The following is a 16993-nucleotide window of genomic DNA, read 5'->3' on the forward strand; positions in this document are numbered from 1 at the left end:
GCCCTCCTGATAATCAGGGGCTTTTGCAAATTCAATGGAAGAAGAAGTCACTTCCAACCCCTGAGGTTTTGGGATGACACCTACACAGTTGAGAGAACTCAGCTGCTGAGTTCCAACACTCATTGGGAGGGGGTGTCCTTATGTACAGGTGACAACTCCCCTTCCCAGATCTGCATTTCTGTGCTCCTGACCATTGCTGGAGTTATTTCCTCATTCCTGACAGACCCACCACCTTTCTCTTCAAAGGCTGCTAGGCACCCCACTTCATTCAGAAAGTCACGCCATTTTCACTGGAACCGTTAGCTGGTCAAAGTGAAATGATGGGAGACTGTGGGTTTTCAAAATCCAAGTATTTTGTCAAGAGATAAACAGCACACCTCTGATTTATGAGAAGACTCTCCTGGTCCCTCTGTGGTGTGTGTGTGTGTTGCACACGTATTAGTGTGTGTGCACATGCCCTCTCAGGAACATGTGCAGCCAGAACAGGATGCCCAGGGTCTTTCTTTCTTTATCACCCATGACATTCTTGGCTTGAGACAGGATCTCTCAATAAAGCAATAACAAACAATAACCAAACAAGCCAATAACAAACAAAAAAACAAACAAGCCCTCTTCATTTGGCCAATCTGTCTCACCCCCAAGGTTGGGGTTACAGGTGCAGACTTCTTTTTGTGGGTGCTGGGGATTCAAACTTGGACCCTCAGGCTTGCAGAACAGGACGCTCCTATCCCTGAGCCATCTCTCCAGTCCCTGGGTGATCTTTCAAAAGTTGCCATTTGTTTCCCACTGTTCATCAATGAAATGACAAGGCTGCCACAGTGAGGGGACTGGAGGAACAAAGCATATATATAGAGCACAGACAACGCCTGCTACTGAGGCAGTGACTGACATGTCACTAATTTTTCTTCTTCTTCTTCTTCTTTTTTTTTTTTACGTTTTTCGAGACAGTGTTTCTCTGTGTAGCTTTGGCTGTCCTGGACTCACTTTGTAGACCAGACTGGCCTCAAACTCACAGAAATCTTCCTGCCTCTGCCTCCTGGAGTGCTGGGATTAAAGGCGTGCACCACTACTGCCCGGCTAACTCAGTCCATCTTAACTAGACAAGACAGTGCTCTCCATGGAAACAGTCTTGAAGCAAGCAAGCATGGGGTGATATTACTTTTCCGAGTTGCAGAATTCCCACGTATGTTCACGCCAGCTTCAACCCATATGCGTCTGTGAGAATACAAAAGCGATCGATTTCTGTGCTCACAGATATGAGAAAAATGCTTCAGGATGTAGCAAGTGGAAGATGCAAAGGATAGAAAACGTGTGCATGACACTGCTGTGCAACTGTACATATGCACGCCAACATACACACAACAGCGCAGGAGGCACAACAGGGGTTTTCACACACATTTAGAGACACTTTGAAATGCAGGAAAGACCTGAAAGGTGGCTTATGACTTGTCCCTGGAGATGAGGACAGGGGAAAAAAAAAAAAGCACAGTGGAACTGTGGTTGAGTGCCTGACATGTTGGTATAAATCTTTTCTTTTTTGAGACAGGGTTTCTCTGTGTAGCCTTGGCTGTCCTAGACTCCCTTTGTAGACCAGGCTGGCCTCGAACTCACAGCGATCCACCTGCCTCTGCCTCCCGAGTGCTGGGATTAAAGGCATGTGCCACTATGCCTGGCATAAATCTTTTCATAATCTTTCAAGTTTTTAAAAATATATTTTTTTAAAAGGTAAAAGTGGCCGAAGAGATGGCTCAGTGGTTAAGAGCATGGGCGTTTTTCTAAAGAACCCGTGTTCAATTCCCAGCAACCCCTGGCTACCCACACCATCTGTGACTCCAGTTGTAAGCGTGTCCTGTCCTCCATGGGCACTGAATGCATGTGGTGCACAAACACACATACAGGCAAAACATACACACACATAAGATATGTAAATTTTTTTTGAAAAATATTTATTTTAACTGTGGGTATATGTCTGCACGTCTGTGTAGGGTGTGTACACACAAATGCAGGTTCCCCTGGAGGCCAGGAGAAGGTGTCAGGCTCCCCTGGGCTGAGGTTACACACGGTAGAGAGAAGCACCACAGATGCCAGGAAATAACTCAGGTCCTCCATAAGTAAGAGCCATCTCTTCAGGCCCTAAATGCTTCAAAATTCAAACAATAGAACCTGGTTTACATGTGAAAATGATAACTGTCATTTCAGGGCAATCCCTACCCCGAAACAAACAGCAAAAACCAAACTGCCTCTGAGATCCCTTCCAGCTTCAGGAGTGGCACATTCTTGCAGTCAACAAATCCAGCTTCTCCCTCCTTGGCCAGCTTCTTCCACTACCTCTGTTTTTATTATTTTTTTTCGTAATAAGCTTTACTTACAAATTTCATACACAAACGATACGCTGCACAGTCTTGCCTCCTTCATTCAGTGTTTTTCCCTTCCCTGGAATCTGACATGTTGCCACAGGCAGCCTGTTTTCACTCCCTCCACAACCCAGTGTGAATTCACCACACTGTGAGCCCTTCCCTGCCTTGCCAAAGGCGCTCTCCAGTTTGGTAATTATGAGCAATGCATGTATGTACTATCCGGCACAGGTTTTCTGGTCTATGTATAAGCTTTTCCATACCCCGAATTTGGACTGGACCAGCTCCCCGAGTTACTCAAGTACGAGGTCACAAGCGGTTTTTTAAACAAGGTCCCCAGAGTGTCATGTTGGCACGTGACGGCTGGTCCTCCGATCCCGCGCAATCTTCCTAGGAAATATGTTACACTCTCTTCTAAAGTGTTTTGTTGTTTTTTTTCAAAAATCAGTTCATATTCTGTTCAACGAAAAAGAAAATAGTTGGGGGCGGGTGTGCGGGTGAGATAGTTAGGGGCTTTGTAAATAAGCTTTTGCCTCCCAAGCCACAGAAAAACTAACGCCACACAAGTGTCCCCTGCTCTCCACATTCATACTGTAGCACGCATGTACCCCACACTCCCACATGTCATAAATAAAATAAGGCCTTTAAAAAGTGGTCACTTGGGCTGGGGGTGTAGCTCACTGGGTAACGCACTTGTCCAGCACACAGAACCCTTGGGTGTCACCCCAGCTGTGCAGGGACTGGTGCTTTCCAGCTGTGACTTCAGCCCTCAGGAAGTGCAGTCCCTGGGGGAATCATGAGTCCCAGGGTTCTAACCGGCTACATAGAGAATTCAAAGCCAACCTGGGCTACCTGAGACCCTGCCTCAAAAGCAAAGAAACGCAAAAATCACCCCTTGCCCCATACGACACCGCCTCCAAGAGACTAGCAAGGAGCTTTCTTAGCTGAGGCATGGGACAAAGTGGGAGCAGGTAGGAGGGGCTTCGAGTGCTTGGCTCAACATCATTAAACTGCCCTCCCACCTCTGTCCCCTGTCCGTGGAGGTCCCAATGTTGGTGGTCCTTCAAACTCAGATGTCATGAGGGTGGGGCCCAACTGGATGGATTCATGTCCTTCTAAAGGAGAGTCCACGAGGTGGGGGTGGGGTGTGGTATGGGGTGGGGATGTTCAAGGCACATTTTAAATGTGCATGGAATTTTCAAGGAATAAATGTCAATTAGAGTTTATAAATAAGAGATAACCAGGTGAGGAGGAAGCTGGGAGATGGTGTCTGTGAGAAGACAATCCTTGCCCAGATGCTGACATCCGCTCCAGCGCTTCAGCCTCCATCCCAGTCGCTAGGATTGTAAGAGATGGTTTTCTGTGGTCTGTAAGCTACCTGGCTTCTGGCACTTTATTACTGCTCAGCCCTAGATGTATCTCGAGGCAGGCCTCTTGCCAGGTTTGGGAAGGTGACCTAATCACTCCTAGAGACGCAACATGACAGATAGCAATGGCAGAAGAACGGTCACAAGGACTAAAGAGTTAACACAGAGGCAGACCGAGGGCTTAGGCTGGTTTGAAAACTTAATTTAATTGTATGCTTGAGTGTGTGTGTGCGTGAGTATGTATGTGTGATGCTGGGAGGAATTGAATGCGGGACCTTGCACATTCTAGGGAAGGGCTTCACCACCGAGCCCGCAGCTGTAAAATGTTTCCCCCAAATATTAAGAGAAAAATGTGTCTGGCTGGAGAGGTGGCTCAGCAGTTAAGAGCACTGGCTGCTGTTTCAGAGGACCTGGGTGCAGTTCCCAGCGCCCACATGGCAGCTCACAATCATTTCTAACTCCCAGGGAATCTGATGCCCTCTTCTGGCCTCCATGGGCACTGCACACACATGGTGCTTAAACATACACATAGGCAAAACAAACACATAAAATAAAAAATTTTTAAAATAAAGAGAAAATGTATAGAAGGGACATTCTGGCTCTGGGTAATGAGCGCCTCCTCGCCTTACACTATAGAGCTTTCTGTGGCTATTTTAAAATAGAAAAATAATTGTGAACTGTACTGATTTTAGTGGCATATACATCGAGCCAGGAAATACTTTGGTAAAGAAGACAGATTTGAGCTGTCGTGGTGGTGTATACCAGTAATCCCAGCATTTAGGGAGGCAGAGGCAGGCAGAGCACTGTGAGTTCGAGGACAGCCTGGTCTACAAAGCAAGTCCAGGACAGCCCAAGGCTACACAGAGAAATGCTGTTTGGGGGACAAAAACACAGATTTTGGGGGCTGGAGAGATGGCTCAGTGGATGGGAGTGCTTACTGTTCTTGCAGAGGACCCCAGTTTAGTTCTCAACACCACCTTGTGGCTCAGAGTCATCAACATGCCAGTTTCAGGGGATCCAGCACCCTCTACTGGTTTCCACAGGCACTGCATCCACATGCTACTCAGATATGCATGCCGACAAAACACACATAAAATAAAAACGAGTAAAGTCAGCGATGGTGGCACATTCCTTTAATCCCAGCATTCAGGGGGCAGAGGCAGGTAGACCAGGAGTTTGAGGTTAGCCTGTCTACATAACAAGTTCTAGGACGGCCAAAGCTATACAGAGAAACCCTGTCTCTTGAAAAAAAAAAAAATCCAAAAACCAAAAAGCCCTCCTCAAACAAAACAAAGACAAACAAAAAAAGAGTACATATTTAAGAAAAACAATGAAAAAAATCCAAATAAAAACCAAACAAAAATGAAAGTTGGAGCTAACAAGATGGCTCAGTAGGTTAAAAGTACTTGCTCCCAAGCTTGAAAACTCGAGTTGCATTTCTCCCTAAATTGGAGAGAAAGAGCTGAGTCCTGAAAATTATGCTCTGACCACCACTGGATGCTATGGCATGTAGGAATCACCCCACTTACATGCACACAAAATAAATAATTCCAAACTCCACATATTTTTCCAGGTCACATTCCATCCTCAGACCCCAAGCTGTCAACATTAGGGCAGACCCAAAATATGCCTTCCCAAATTTGAACTACTTAAAAACTAGGGTACGTGGCTTTAGGCCCCAGATTGCAGTTCCTCCAAATAACTCCCTAAAACTGGAACAGCAAAGTAGCTGGCCGGTCAGGAGAAGGATGCACCATGTTCAGTTCACAGGCGTGGATGTGAGGGAGCACTGAAGAGTTTAAAGTAGGCGGATGCATTTCTAACTCGTCTGCTGTGACTTCCTTTTTTTTTTTTTTTTTAACCTAAATCAGAATGACGTCATTATTCTTGCCCATATGAAAAAAGAGAATTTCTAGCAAAGAGCTGAGACAGTGAAGAAATAAGAATTGTGGTCAGGCCGGGCAGTGGTGGTGGCACATCCCTTTAATCCCAGCACTCAGGAGGCAGAGGCAGGTGGATCACTGTGAGTTCAAGGCCAGCCTGGTCTACAAAGTGAGTCTAGGACAGCCAAGGCTACACAGAGAAACCCCGTCTCAGAAAAAAAAAAAAAAACAAAACCCAACAAAACAAAACAAAAAAAGAATTGTGCTCAGATATCAAGGATTCCGGAAAACAAAGGGAACAGACAGACCCAGCTCTAAGGCAAGGCTCTCCCAGGGACCTGAACTTCGCATTTACCCCAGTGTGACTCCCCTGTCCCATCTTATGCAGCCCGGCTTGGGCTTCAACTTGCTACAGAGTTGAGGTTACCCTTGAACTTCCGATCCTCTTGCCTTTAACTCAAGCCGGCTGGGATTATAAGTGAGCCCCTTGGGAGTGGGGAGGGGGACGGTAGAACCCAGGTCTTCCTGCATGTTAGGCCAGCTCTGTACTGAGCCAGCTTCAGGCTTTTAAACTACTATTCTGTATTCACCCAGCATATTACCCAAGGCAGACGCCACCTCTTCATGTAAAAGTGAGAGGATTACGCGGCCGCTTTTATTAAATAAATCATGTCACTGAAGAATGACACTGGAAACCAGAGACGCCCTAGGACTTGTCCCAAACTCAGGCTCATTCTAGGTTGCTCTTTGGTGCCACCTAATGACCAAATAGCATTTCAATTCACAGGAGAACAAGTCTGCATTTCTCTCCTTTGAGCTCTGCCCACGCTTTTCAACAAGGTCTCACGTCGACCCTGAACCTGTGCAGGGATGGACATTTAGGAACCAGCTCTAAGAAGACCCTGTCAAGTCTACGTCCTGTTTACATCTGAACAGAAATGTCAGAACCTTCTTCAAGTCTCTCGGGTTCCACATAGCTGGGTGGGGGCCAGGAGCGTCAAGGGGCACACAGGCTCGTAATCCTAGACGGCAGAAGGCTCATGCTCCTGGATCTTATTTGAGGTCACCCTGGGCTACAGAGTGAGACCTTGCCTCAAAAACAAAAATAAAGAGAAAGCATTTTGGTCACTTTAGGTATCTGGGAAGGAGGGAGTTTTTTGAGGCCAAGCCTCTGCTGTTTCAAGTACTGGCCAATTCAAGTACATAACAATTCACATCAGTTAACAGGGCCTGTACTGCTCTTGCAGAGAACCCAGGTTTGCTTCCCAGCACACAAGCCAGCTCATAACCAATGGTAACCCCAGCTCTGGGACAATCTGACACCCTCTCTGGCCTCTATGGGTACTTGCACTGACACACACACACACACACACACACACAAACACACACACACACACACCTTAAAAATAAAATAAATTAAGCTTCACAGCCTTTTCCCCTCTCTAATTACATCCTGAACCATAACAAAGCATCACTATTTAGTCCATTTTAACCAGGTGTTTGGTTTGGATCTTCATCTCCAACACTCATTAGAAAACGGTCTGTTGGGGCTGGAGAGATGACTCAGTGCTCAAGAGCACTGTCTGATCTTCCAAAGGACCTGGGTTCAATTCCCAGCACCCATAAGGCAGCTCACAACTGTCTATAACTACAGTTCCAGAGGATCTGGCATCCTCAGAGGCAAAACACCATAGAGAAAGTGTTAGAAAGAAAGAAAGAAAGAAAGAAAGAAAGAAAGAAAGAAAGAAAGAAAGGTCTGTCGCCAGGCGCAGTTGCACATGCATATAATCCCAGCACTCAGGGAGGCAGGAAGAGGCAGGTGGATCTTTCTGAGCTTGAGGTCAGCCTGGTCTACAAAGCTATTCTAGGACAGCCAGGTCTACACAGAGAAATCCTGTCTCAAAAACCAACCAACCAAACACATCTGTTGGCATGGTGGCACACTCAGGAGGCAGAGGCAGGTGGATCTTTTGAGTTCAAGGCCAGCTGGTTTACAGAGTGACTTTCAGGATAGCCAAGGCTACACAGAGAAACCCTGCCTTAAAAAACATAACATAACAAAGAAACAAGCCATCATAGACTCCCCTACACACACACACACCACACACAGTCTCTCCTCTCTCCCCCCCTCTCTCTCTGTAAATCTGGAAAGGGGCGCCAGAGAAGTTAAGTATACACAAACTATACTATACAAACTGAATACGATGGAAAACCCAAACCCAAACACCTTTATTCCAGTTGGAAAATCAAATCCGAAACATGAAAAAATCAAACTGGAAATAAACGAATATGTTCACGTCCCCGATGCAGTGAACTCCCGATCCTCCCTGGGATCCGCGTTGGCAACCATTAAGACAGAGTAACAGCTTGAAGGAGGATGGTCTCCACCTTGTTACCCTGTTTTTAAAAAATTACATAAACTGTATAAAATACAATTTATTACCAGGGTCCAGAGGCCTCTGACAGCACTCTTCCTGTAGTTTCTCTTGGCTACCGCCCCTCCCCGCCACCCTAATCTGGTATGGAGTCAGCCGGACAGAGAAGGGCTGGGTGTGCAGCCCCGTGGATGATAGAGTAAGTCTGCTTGGGCAGGTCCTGCTGGGAAGAGAATATGGATGGTGCCGTGGTGGCCACTGCGATGCTCTGGCCCACATCGCTCACCACAGTCACTTCTGCAGTTCCCTCGTGAATCAGAGCGTTAAGGCCTTCGAAGTCTGAGCACGTGATCCCAGAACTCGCAATGAACGTCTGGTTTCCTGCGCCATCCTGGGCGCCGGCTAGGGTGGTAGGTATCAGTGTCTGCTGCAGGGTAGCCTCCACTGTCTGGTCATGGGTGGTCAGCAGGACCGTTGGTTGACTCAGGCCACCTGCTTCGCCGGGACACTCGGAGGACTGAGGAGGGGCGATCAGACTGACCTGGCGAAGGATCTGCAGCCGGCCGTTTCCTGGGATCTCCTCTGGGGTCTGGGCTACGAGGGCGGGGGGTACAATGTTGACGGCAGCTGCAGCCGCTTGGACGATAGTGTTGGTCTGAGGCACCTGATGCCCCACGATGATCTTGACCCTCCCCTCACTGAACTGGGACACCTGGCTGGACTGGAGGGGGACCTGGAGATGCTCCACGGTGAGGGGCTCAGCCGGCGGCTTACCGGTGTCAAGATGAAGCTGCACTACAGTTACGTCAGAGTTCTTACTGTTGTGGAACTCACTGTGCTGCCTCTTGTGGCTGCGGAGCGAGTCCTCGCGCATGAACGAGGCATCACAGATGTCGCAGTGGAACGTCTTCTTGGCATCCAGCCTGGTCACCTGGCGGCTGCTCTGCCTGCCCGTGTCCTTCCTCTCCGGGACCTCACACTTGAGCATGTCCGCGTGGAACTTCTTCATGTGCTTGCTCAGGTTGCTGGGTTGCTTGGTATCGAAGCTGCAGTAGCGGCACTTGAACGGGCGCTCGGTGCAGTGGATGCGCTCGTGCACCCGTAGCGCCGCCTTGCTGGAACAGGAGTAGCTGCACTCCCGGCACTTCTCCGGGTGCTCCGACTGGTGCAGGCGGCTGTGCTTCCGCAGTGTGGATTTGCTGTCACCGAGGAAGTCGCAATGCGGACACTTGAAGTTATTCCCGCTGTGCTTGATGCGGATGTGAGACTTGAGGTTCCCCTTCATGGTACAGCGGACATTGCAGAACTCGCACTTGAAAGGCTTCTCCCCCGAGTGCACACGCATGTGCCTTTTCAAGTCCGAGCTGATTTTGAACTTGGCACTACAGAGCCAGCACTGGAAGGGGGCGTCCCCTGTCAACACAAGGTGAGTTTCCATAAGAACAGGCAGGTTAACAACTACGGAGGATTCCACCCCCTCCCCCCACGCGCACACCAGAAAATGGCTTATATCAAAGGCAGGAGGGTGGACCCTTCCTCACCGCGGCTCCCAGCAGCCCTTGGGATTCTCTTTGGTCCCCAAACCTGAGCCATCGCGGAGAGTGCCAGCAACCCCCCTTTTGCCCCCCCTGCCGCCACCACACCTAGGAACCCAAAGGGAAGAAAAAAAAGGGGGGAGGGCGGCGGTGGATTTTGAAAAGGGCCTTTTAAATTTAAATGTCCTGGATAGGATGTGGAAATCTAAATCTACTTCTCTCTCTCTCTCTCTCTCTCTCTCTCTACATATATATATATATATATATATATATATATTTTTTTTTTTAAATTTTTTTTTGAGACAGGGTCTATGTAGTCACTGCTGTCCTGGAACTCACCATGTAGACCAGGCTGGCTCCTAATTCACAGAGATCTCCCCTCTGCTGCTAGGATTTAAAGGCGTGCACCACCATGGCTAGCTTCCTTGTAATTTTTTTTTTAATGAGTTCATTTCTAACTTTACATACGTGTGTGGTTATGTGTATGATGATGCAGGTGTCAATGGGGCCAGAAGAGAGCGCTGGGTCTCCTGTGAGCTGCCTGGTGTGGGTGCTGGGAATCAAACCCAGGTCCTCTAGAAGAGCAGCCAGTGCTCTTAATTGCGGAGTCATCTCTCCAGCCCCTTCTCATAGTCTAGTTAAGAAAGCCAGTTTCGGGCTGGAAAGATAGATGGTTCAGAGGTTAAGGGCACTGACTGTTCCTCCGGAGGTCCTGAGTTCAATTCCCAGCAACCACAAGTTGGCTCACAGCCATCTACATGTGATCTGATGCCCTCTTCTGGTATGCAGGTGTATGTGCAGCCAGAGCACTGCATACATAATTAAAAAAAAAAAAAAAAAAAAAAAGACAGTTGCTTGTTAGAGGCTGACAATTGGGCAGCTTTGCATCTTTCTGAATTTTGACTGAACTGAGTGTCCAACATAGGCCTAATGCACTTCCAACAGATCAGTGCCAGGCTGCATTCATGAAGTCCCCCCCCACCCCACCCCCCACGCCACATGATGACTACACCCAATGATAGTTTTTGCCAGTTGTGTTCTCTACTTGGGAAGAAGTTATAGAATCCAGTTGCTTTTTATTTTTTTTAAAGTTGTACTTGCTGAAAGATTAATGGGGAAGGTAAAATTGCAAACATCCGAGTGGATGTGATATCCTAAATTTATTCACTCAATGGATGCCAGGTCCAAGCTAGTAGAGGCAGTGATCATCAAGCAAAGGGCTTGCTTTCCAGCTCAGTGTATTTTCATGTGCACTTCTATGTATATGCAGTGAATGCGTGTGTGTGTGTGTGTGTGTGTGTGTGTGTGTGTGTGTCTGTCTGTCTGTCTGTCTGTCTGTCATGAATCTGTGTGTATGTTTAAGGAAAACCTCAGAGGTAAGCCTCAGGAATGCTGTCCACCTCCTTTGTGACATTAGCCTTTGAGCCCCAGGGCTCTGAGCCTGTCTCTGCCTCTCTAGTGCTTGGGACCACGATGGGATCACGGCGATGCACCTTGGCTAACAGTTTTATGTAGAATCTAGGAGCAGAGCTCTTATCAGCTGAGGCATTCCCTCAGCACTTTGTGATTACTTAAGCATGTGAGTTAAAGCGGCCCCACAGTCTTAGGCTGGTTCTGGGTCTTATGAGCGGTGCCAAGCACACTACAGGGTGTGGTCTTGTCACTGCTGGCAACACCCCTACAACATAGGAGTTATTACCAATACAGTGCTGAGTGCTATTCTACAAATGAGTGGGGTCCCGAGATGACAGAACCCTGGCCCGGCCACTGAGCAGCACATAGCGGGGCTTGGTTCCAAGCCACGGTGACTCAAGCCAGGCAATGAGTTGTCCATGTAACCCACACTCGCTCTCTCAGGCGTCTCTCTCAGACCGTGGTCACGCTTCACTTTGGTAGAAGGCCAACATCACCCCGACCTGCCTAATGCAGCCAACCAGAGGCTGCAGGGGTCAATTTAACTCAGTTCCAGAAAACCAAGATCCTGGAAGTAATCAATTCTTCCCCGTAGTTGATTGCCACTGACACAGGAACTCCTGAGGCCAAAGCGGAAAGATCCAGCCTGTGGCCCAAACCTTGGCTGCTGGTGGTTTCATACATAAAGTGTATTGGGGTCAGGGCCATTTCCTCCTGAGCTGAAGACTGAACCTAGGCCCCCACCCCACCCTCATGTCAGGACAGCACAGCTATTTAGACCTGCCTACTTCTACATGGCATTTTTTCCTGGTGAACTCTCTATTGTCAACTTGACATACCCTAGAGCCACCTGGGACCCTCACCTGGAGGACTGCCTCCATCAGATTGGCCTGTGGCCATGCCTGTGAGGAATTGTCTTGACTAAGGACTGATGAGGGAGGGCCCAGCCCTCTCCTGGCATCACTATGCCCAGGCAGGGGATCCTGAGCTATGTAAGAAAGCCAGCTGATTTAGATACAATGGTATGGAATTCAAATGTAAGATTAGTGTTCACACACAGTATATCTATTTCTACTCTAATATGAGGCATTGTACCCATATAACTCAATTATAATACAAGGTTTACTTCCAATACTTTGGAAGCGCTATTGCAGGCTGTATAGGATAAATAAAATATATGTTAATTGTTAGTTTATCAAATCATGGCCATATCAACTGCTAGTCTATTTTTATCACAAGAATATACATCTTAGGTGCAACAGATAGGTATAATTCTATAGAAAGATAAGGTAAAATAGTTAGGTAAGGTCTTAAAAAACCTCAAAGACATACAGAATATGGCATTTAAAATGTTTTTTTTTTTTTTTAATTATTTTAAAGATTCACTGACAATGAGACAGGTTAACTCCTGGCAATACCCAGCCTACCTTAGAGAGAAAGATGAGCATCAAAGAACCTCCTTATGGAGATGGATTCAAATGTGGCAAACAAGCCACTGGGCAAAATGTCCCCATTTTTACCACAGACAGAATTCTGCCTAAAAAAGGGCAAGTTTGGATACAGGTAGAGTCGATGGCCAAACTTAATAGTTCCTGCCTCACAAATATGTCTGTCAGATATATTGGGCCAGAAGGCTGAAGATGATGCTCCAACGTTATAGAGAGTTTTGGGTGACTGTTCAGGTAGCAAATTGTCTCTGTCATCTTTTCATTTGGAAAGCGACTAAGCTGCACTCCTGGTATACTCAGATAATCAATTTTATTCCTTCTCAAGTCTCTGATGGGGTTGAAGACCAGATAGTTTAGTTCTACAATTAAACTTAGTTGTTTAGGGCTTAAGATGTTTTTAGGTCTAGATAGGTGTTCTAAGTTGATAATGACAAGATGTGATAGAGATTGATTTACATTCAGAATTTCAGCCGCACCAAGATAGGAAAGATGTTTTCTTCAAGGCTGCCAAATACAAATAGCTAAAACACTAAGAATGTAACATTTATATAATTCTTGATTGTGTCATGGTTCTTCTTGTTATAGGTAGTCTACTGTACACGTGTAATAATATAAATGTTTATGTAAAAACCAGAAAATATTAAAAAAAAAAAAAAAAAAAAAGAAAAAAGAAAGAAAGAAAGAAAGAAAGCCAGCTGAGAACAAGCCGGAGATGGAGCAGTCAGCAGCATCCTGTGGTTTCTGCTTCAGTTCTTGCCCTGACTTTCCTTGGTGACCTGGGACCCCTAAGCCTTATGTCTCTCTCAAACTGCCTTATGTCACAATGTTAACACAGCAACAAAGGGAACATGAAAACAACAATGAGTAGACGAATTGTTGTGTCCATGGCTATCGTCCCTTATAGCCCAATGTATTTTCTAAGTAGCCTTTTAATTCATAAAAATGTGGTCTGTACAGGTATATGTGGAGACCAGAGGCCTGCCATGGTACCTCAGGAGCTGCCAAACCGTGTGTGTGTGTGTGTGTGTGTGTGTGTGTGTGTGTGTTTCTTTTAGAGGTATGGTTTTTCTGTGTAGACCTAGCTGTTCTGGAACTAGCTCTACAGACCAGGCCAGCCTTGAACTTGGAGATCTACCTTCCTCTGCCTCCCACGTGCTGGGATGAAAGGCGTGAACCACCACAAGCAGGCTCTACTTGGTGTTTTTTTGAGGCTGGGCCTCTCATTGGTCCAGGGCCCAGCAAGTCGGCTCGGCTGGCCAACAGTGAGCCTTTGGGATCTTTGTGACTCTGCCCGCACAGCCAGGATTACAAACGTCTGTCTGTATTCCCAGCTCTTTATGTGAGTTCTGGGACTTGAACTCAGGTCCTTGTGCTTGAGTAGCAAGCATGGACTGCACCGTCTCCCCGACCCTTAACTGATGTTTTCAGTAAACATTAGTTTTCCCCCTGACGTCATACACTGTCACTCCCTTACAGAAATTTGGCAAAGCTCACAGAACCCTTCTATACGAAGCTAAAAAAAAAAGTACAAACAAACTCAAATAAAAACAATGGGAATGCAGAGGGAACCAATTACACCTAGCCAGCTATTGAAATCACTGAAAGAATCATAGAGAGCTACACGGTCCGTAGCACGTTCAATAGGCCCCCTAGCGGCGGGTCACAGAACTACCATACCTTCTAGACATGTTTTCATAAAATGTATTTTCACCCAGCTGCAATTATTGCTTTGAGATCCTGTAAGTTCCCTGGGCAGCAAATTCATAGCATTTGCTCAATGACAGACATTTCCTTTTTTTTTCTCTTCTTCTTTTTAGTCAGTTCCATTAGTGACAAAATCCAGGAGGATAAAAAGATAACCAAATCTCACAGCTATGCTGTAGATATATCATTTTTCTAGAGACTGAGTTTTTTGAGACAGGGTCTCTTGTAGCCCAGGCTAGCCTCCAACTCCACATGTAGTCGAAGGCGAACTTAAACTCCTGTTTTCACTCCCCCAGCTGTGACTATAGGCATACACCAGTGTCCTGCCTCTCCTTTTTTTTTTTTTAAAATCACAGATATTTCTTTTCTTTTCTTTTTTTTTTAATTACTCTACCTGATTATTTTGTGTGTACAGGTGTTTTGCCTGCGTGTATGTCTGCGCACCACATGTGTGTAGTGGCCACACCATCCCAGGCCTGGAGGAGCTACACGGGGTCAGGTATCATATGCACGCTGGGGATTAAACACCAGGGCTTCTTCAAGGGCAGCCAGCGCTCTTAACCTCTTAACAGCTCCCCCCTTTATTTTTTATTACATCTGGGTGCTTAAAATATATCAATTGCTTAACTGACTTAGTGTGTGGAGCTCAGAGGACAACCTGTGAGAGTCAGTCTCTCCTTCCCTCACGTGGGTCCTGAGGACTGAGGGCATCGGGCAGCAAGCACTTCCACCCACCGAGCCCTCTCGCTTCCCCTAAATGTACTGTTTTTGCTATTCTTCCTTTCTGTTGGTCTTTTTTGAGTCACAGTTTCTCTGTGTAGCCCTGGCTGTCCTGAAACTAGCTCTGTAGACCAGGCTGGCCTCAGACTCAGAGATCTCCCTGCCTCTGCCTCCCAAGTACTGGATTACAGGTTTTTGCCACTCCCCGAGCGCCTGGCTCTAAGTGTATTTCTTAAATGAAGTATACTGGTCAAAAGGCCTATTGTAAGCTCTTCAGTAGCCAATTGACTGTATCCTCCGCCCCTAGCAACCCAGAGCAGAGTTTAAGGAATGTTGCCGAGTGAATGAGCAACAGGTATATGCTGGTTCCTTAACTTTCAGTTAAGGAAAAAAACCAAAGGGGGGGTGGGCAGGGGGGCAGGGGGATGAGCGGCGGCATGAAGCATCAGACGGGCGAGTAGTCTTAGCTTAAGTTGTGTCAGGAGCCATAGGACCTTGCCTGACCTGCTCCAATGGCTGAGAGGCCCTGCTGGCTGAAAGCCACAGCTGTCTGCATATTTGAGATAATTATTCTGCCTGGCAACCACAAAGATCCAGCCTGACCTTGAGAAAGAGAACATTCGGTGTATCAAGACTTCTGTATAGTCGCCCCACTCCACACCTGCTGTCCTTGGGCCTGGCCCAGAAGATTTTGTAACTTTCCACTGCGTTCCTTCCCACCCCCCGCCCTTTCAGAAGCTTACTATAAATTTGAATACCCCCTTACAATAAACGGCCCTCGATAAACAAAGTTTTCCTGGGCTCGTGCCTTTCTTTCGTCCATTCTTTATTCACAGGTCGCGACCCTCCTCGCCACTCTACGAATAACTGAACCCGCGGGTCGGGGACAAAGTTGTACACATGTCACAAGCAGAATGAAAACAAAATGAAACATTCCACGGGGGCGGCACATAGCTGGCGCACGTTTAAACCGTTAGGAGACACCTTTCTACAGGAACCTAAGGATGCCACCAATAGGACTGAGTTTAACAACGCAAGCCAAAACGGGCCTTTGATGGTGTTGTGTGAGATTACACACTGCTAGGTAGCCATGGCTGGCTCTCATCTCTCCATTTTCGCCTTATTTATTGCGTATATTTTATTTTATTTTTCTTGTATGTGTTCATGTGTGTGAGAGTGCATGTGGAAGCCAGAGGCTGATGTCTTTCTTCCTCCATTGTTCTACACTTTAGTTACTGAGGCAGGGTCTCTTGCTGAACTCCCAGCTTATCTATTTGGTTAGTCTGGCTAGTCGGCTTGCTCCAGGGGTCTTTTAGGCAAGGCACTATCCTTGCCTACCTGGTGTTATGTCCACAGCACAGCAAGTACTTTATCTACTGAGCCATCTCCTTAGCTCTTCCCAGTAGCCTATGACTCCTATATAATCACACAGGCTTTCAACAAGGGCGGGGTGTGTGTGTGTGTGTGTGTGTGTGTGTGTGTGTGTGTCCCACATTGGACTCAAAGGTCAATAGATTTGGCTTATACTGTTTAGCAGGATCAAGTCGATGTGACACAAAGGTCAATTTGTTGTTGTCTTTCGTTTGTTTAGTTGGTTGGTAGCGGGTTGTCGAGACAGGGTCTCATGTAGTCCAGGATGGCCTCAAACGGTTTCCATAGCGGATGATGACCCTGAACTGCTGGTCTTCCTGCTCTGCCCTGGAGTGCTGGGATGATGGGAAACCAGTCCCAACAGGAGCTTTGAAATGGCTCTGTGTCGCTTACACCTCATGAGAAGGTTGCACCTGGCTAGCCTACTGCTCCCAGAAGAATGAGGACAGATATGTGGGGCACAGGTAGATTACTCCAGCCCAGGGGACAGGGACTTCCAGTCACAGCCAGAAGCTTCTCAGTTAGAGCCCCGCTGTGGGTAGAGAGTTACCTACGGGACCTCAGCACGTGACTGGAGGAAGCTGCTGCATTAAGACAGGTTTTGGGGAGGGGAGGTTATTAGGTACCTGGAAAAGAGAGACTGTCAAAGCAGAGGGCCAACATCTTCAGCATGGGTTTGGGAATCAAGCTGTAAAAATGGTAATTCACACTTAACTGCAAACATCTCTCAGTTAAACTTAATTCAGCCTACTGGGCATGGTGTCCTGAAATCCCAGCACTTGGGAGGCAGAGGCAGGCTGGTCTCTGTGAGTTAAAGGACAGC

At 47.1% G+C, this 16993-nt stretch overlaps 1 protein-coding gene across 1 annotated transcript in view; it reads right to left on the reverse strand.

The window, feature by feature from the left end:
* Positions 1–8106: 8106 nt before the first annotated feature.
* The window catches only part of LOC127187743 (zinc finger protein 64-like), a 30717-nt gene continuing 21830 nt past the window's right edge, over positions 8107–16993 (reverse strand). The window contains exon 6 of the mRNA XM_051143867.1: positions 8107–9392. Coding sequence (XP_050999824.1) covers positions 8116–9392 — 1277 coding nt within the window. The 3' untranslated portion in view covers positions 8107–8115. The remainder of the gene's footprint in view (positions 9393–16993) is intronic.

The sequence above is a fragment of the Acomys russatus genome, chromosome 4 (assembly GCF_903995435.1).
Source record: "Acomys russatus chromosome 4, mAcoRus1.1, whole genome shotgun sequence".
Lineage (NCBI taxonomy): Eukaryota > Metazoa > Chordata > Mammalia > Rodentia > Muridae > Acomys > Acomys russatus.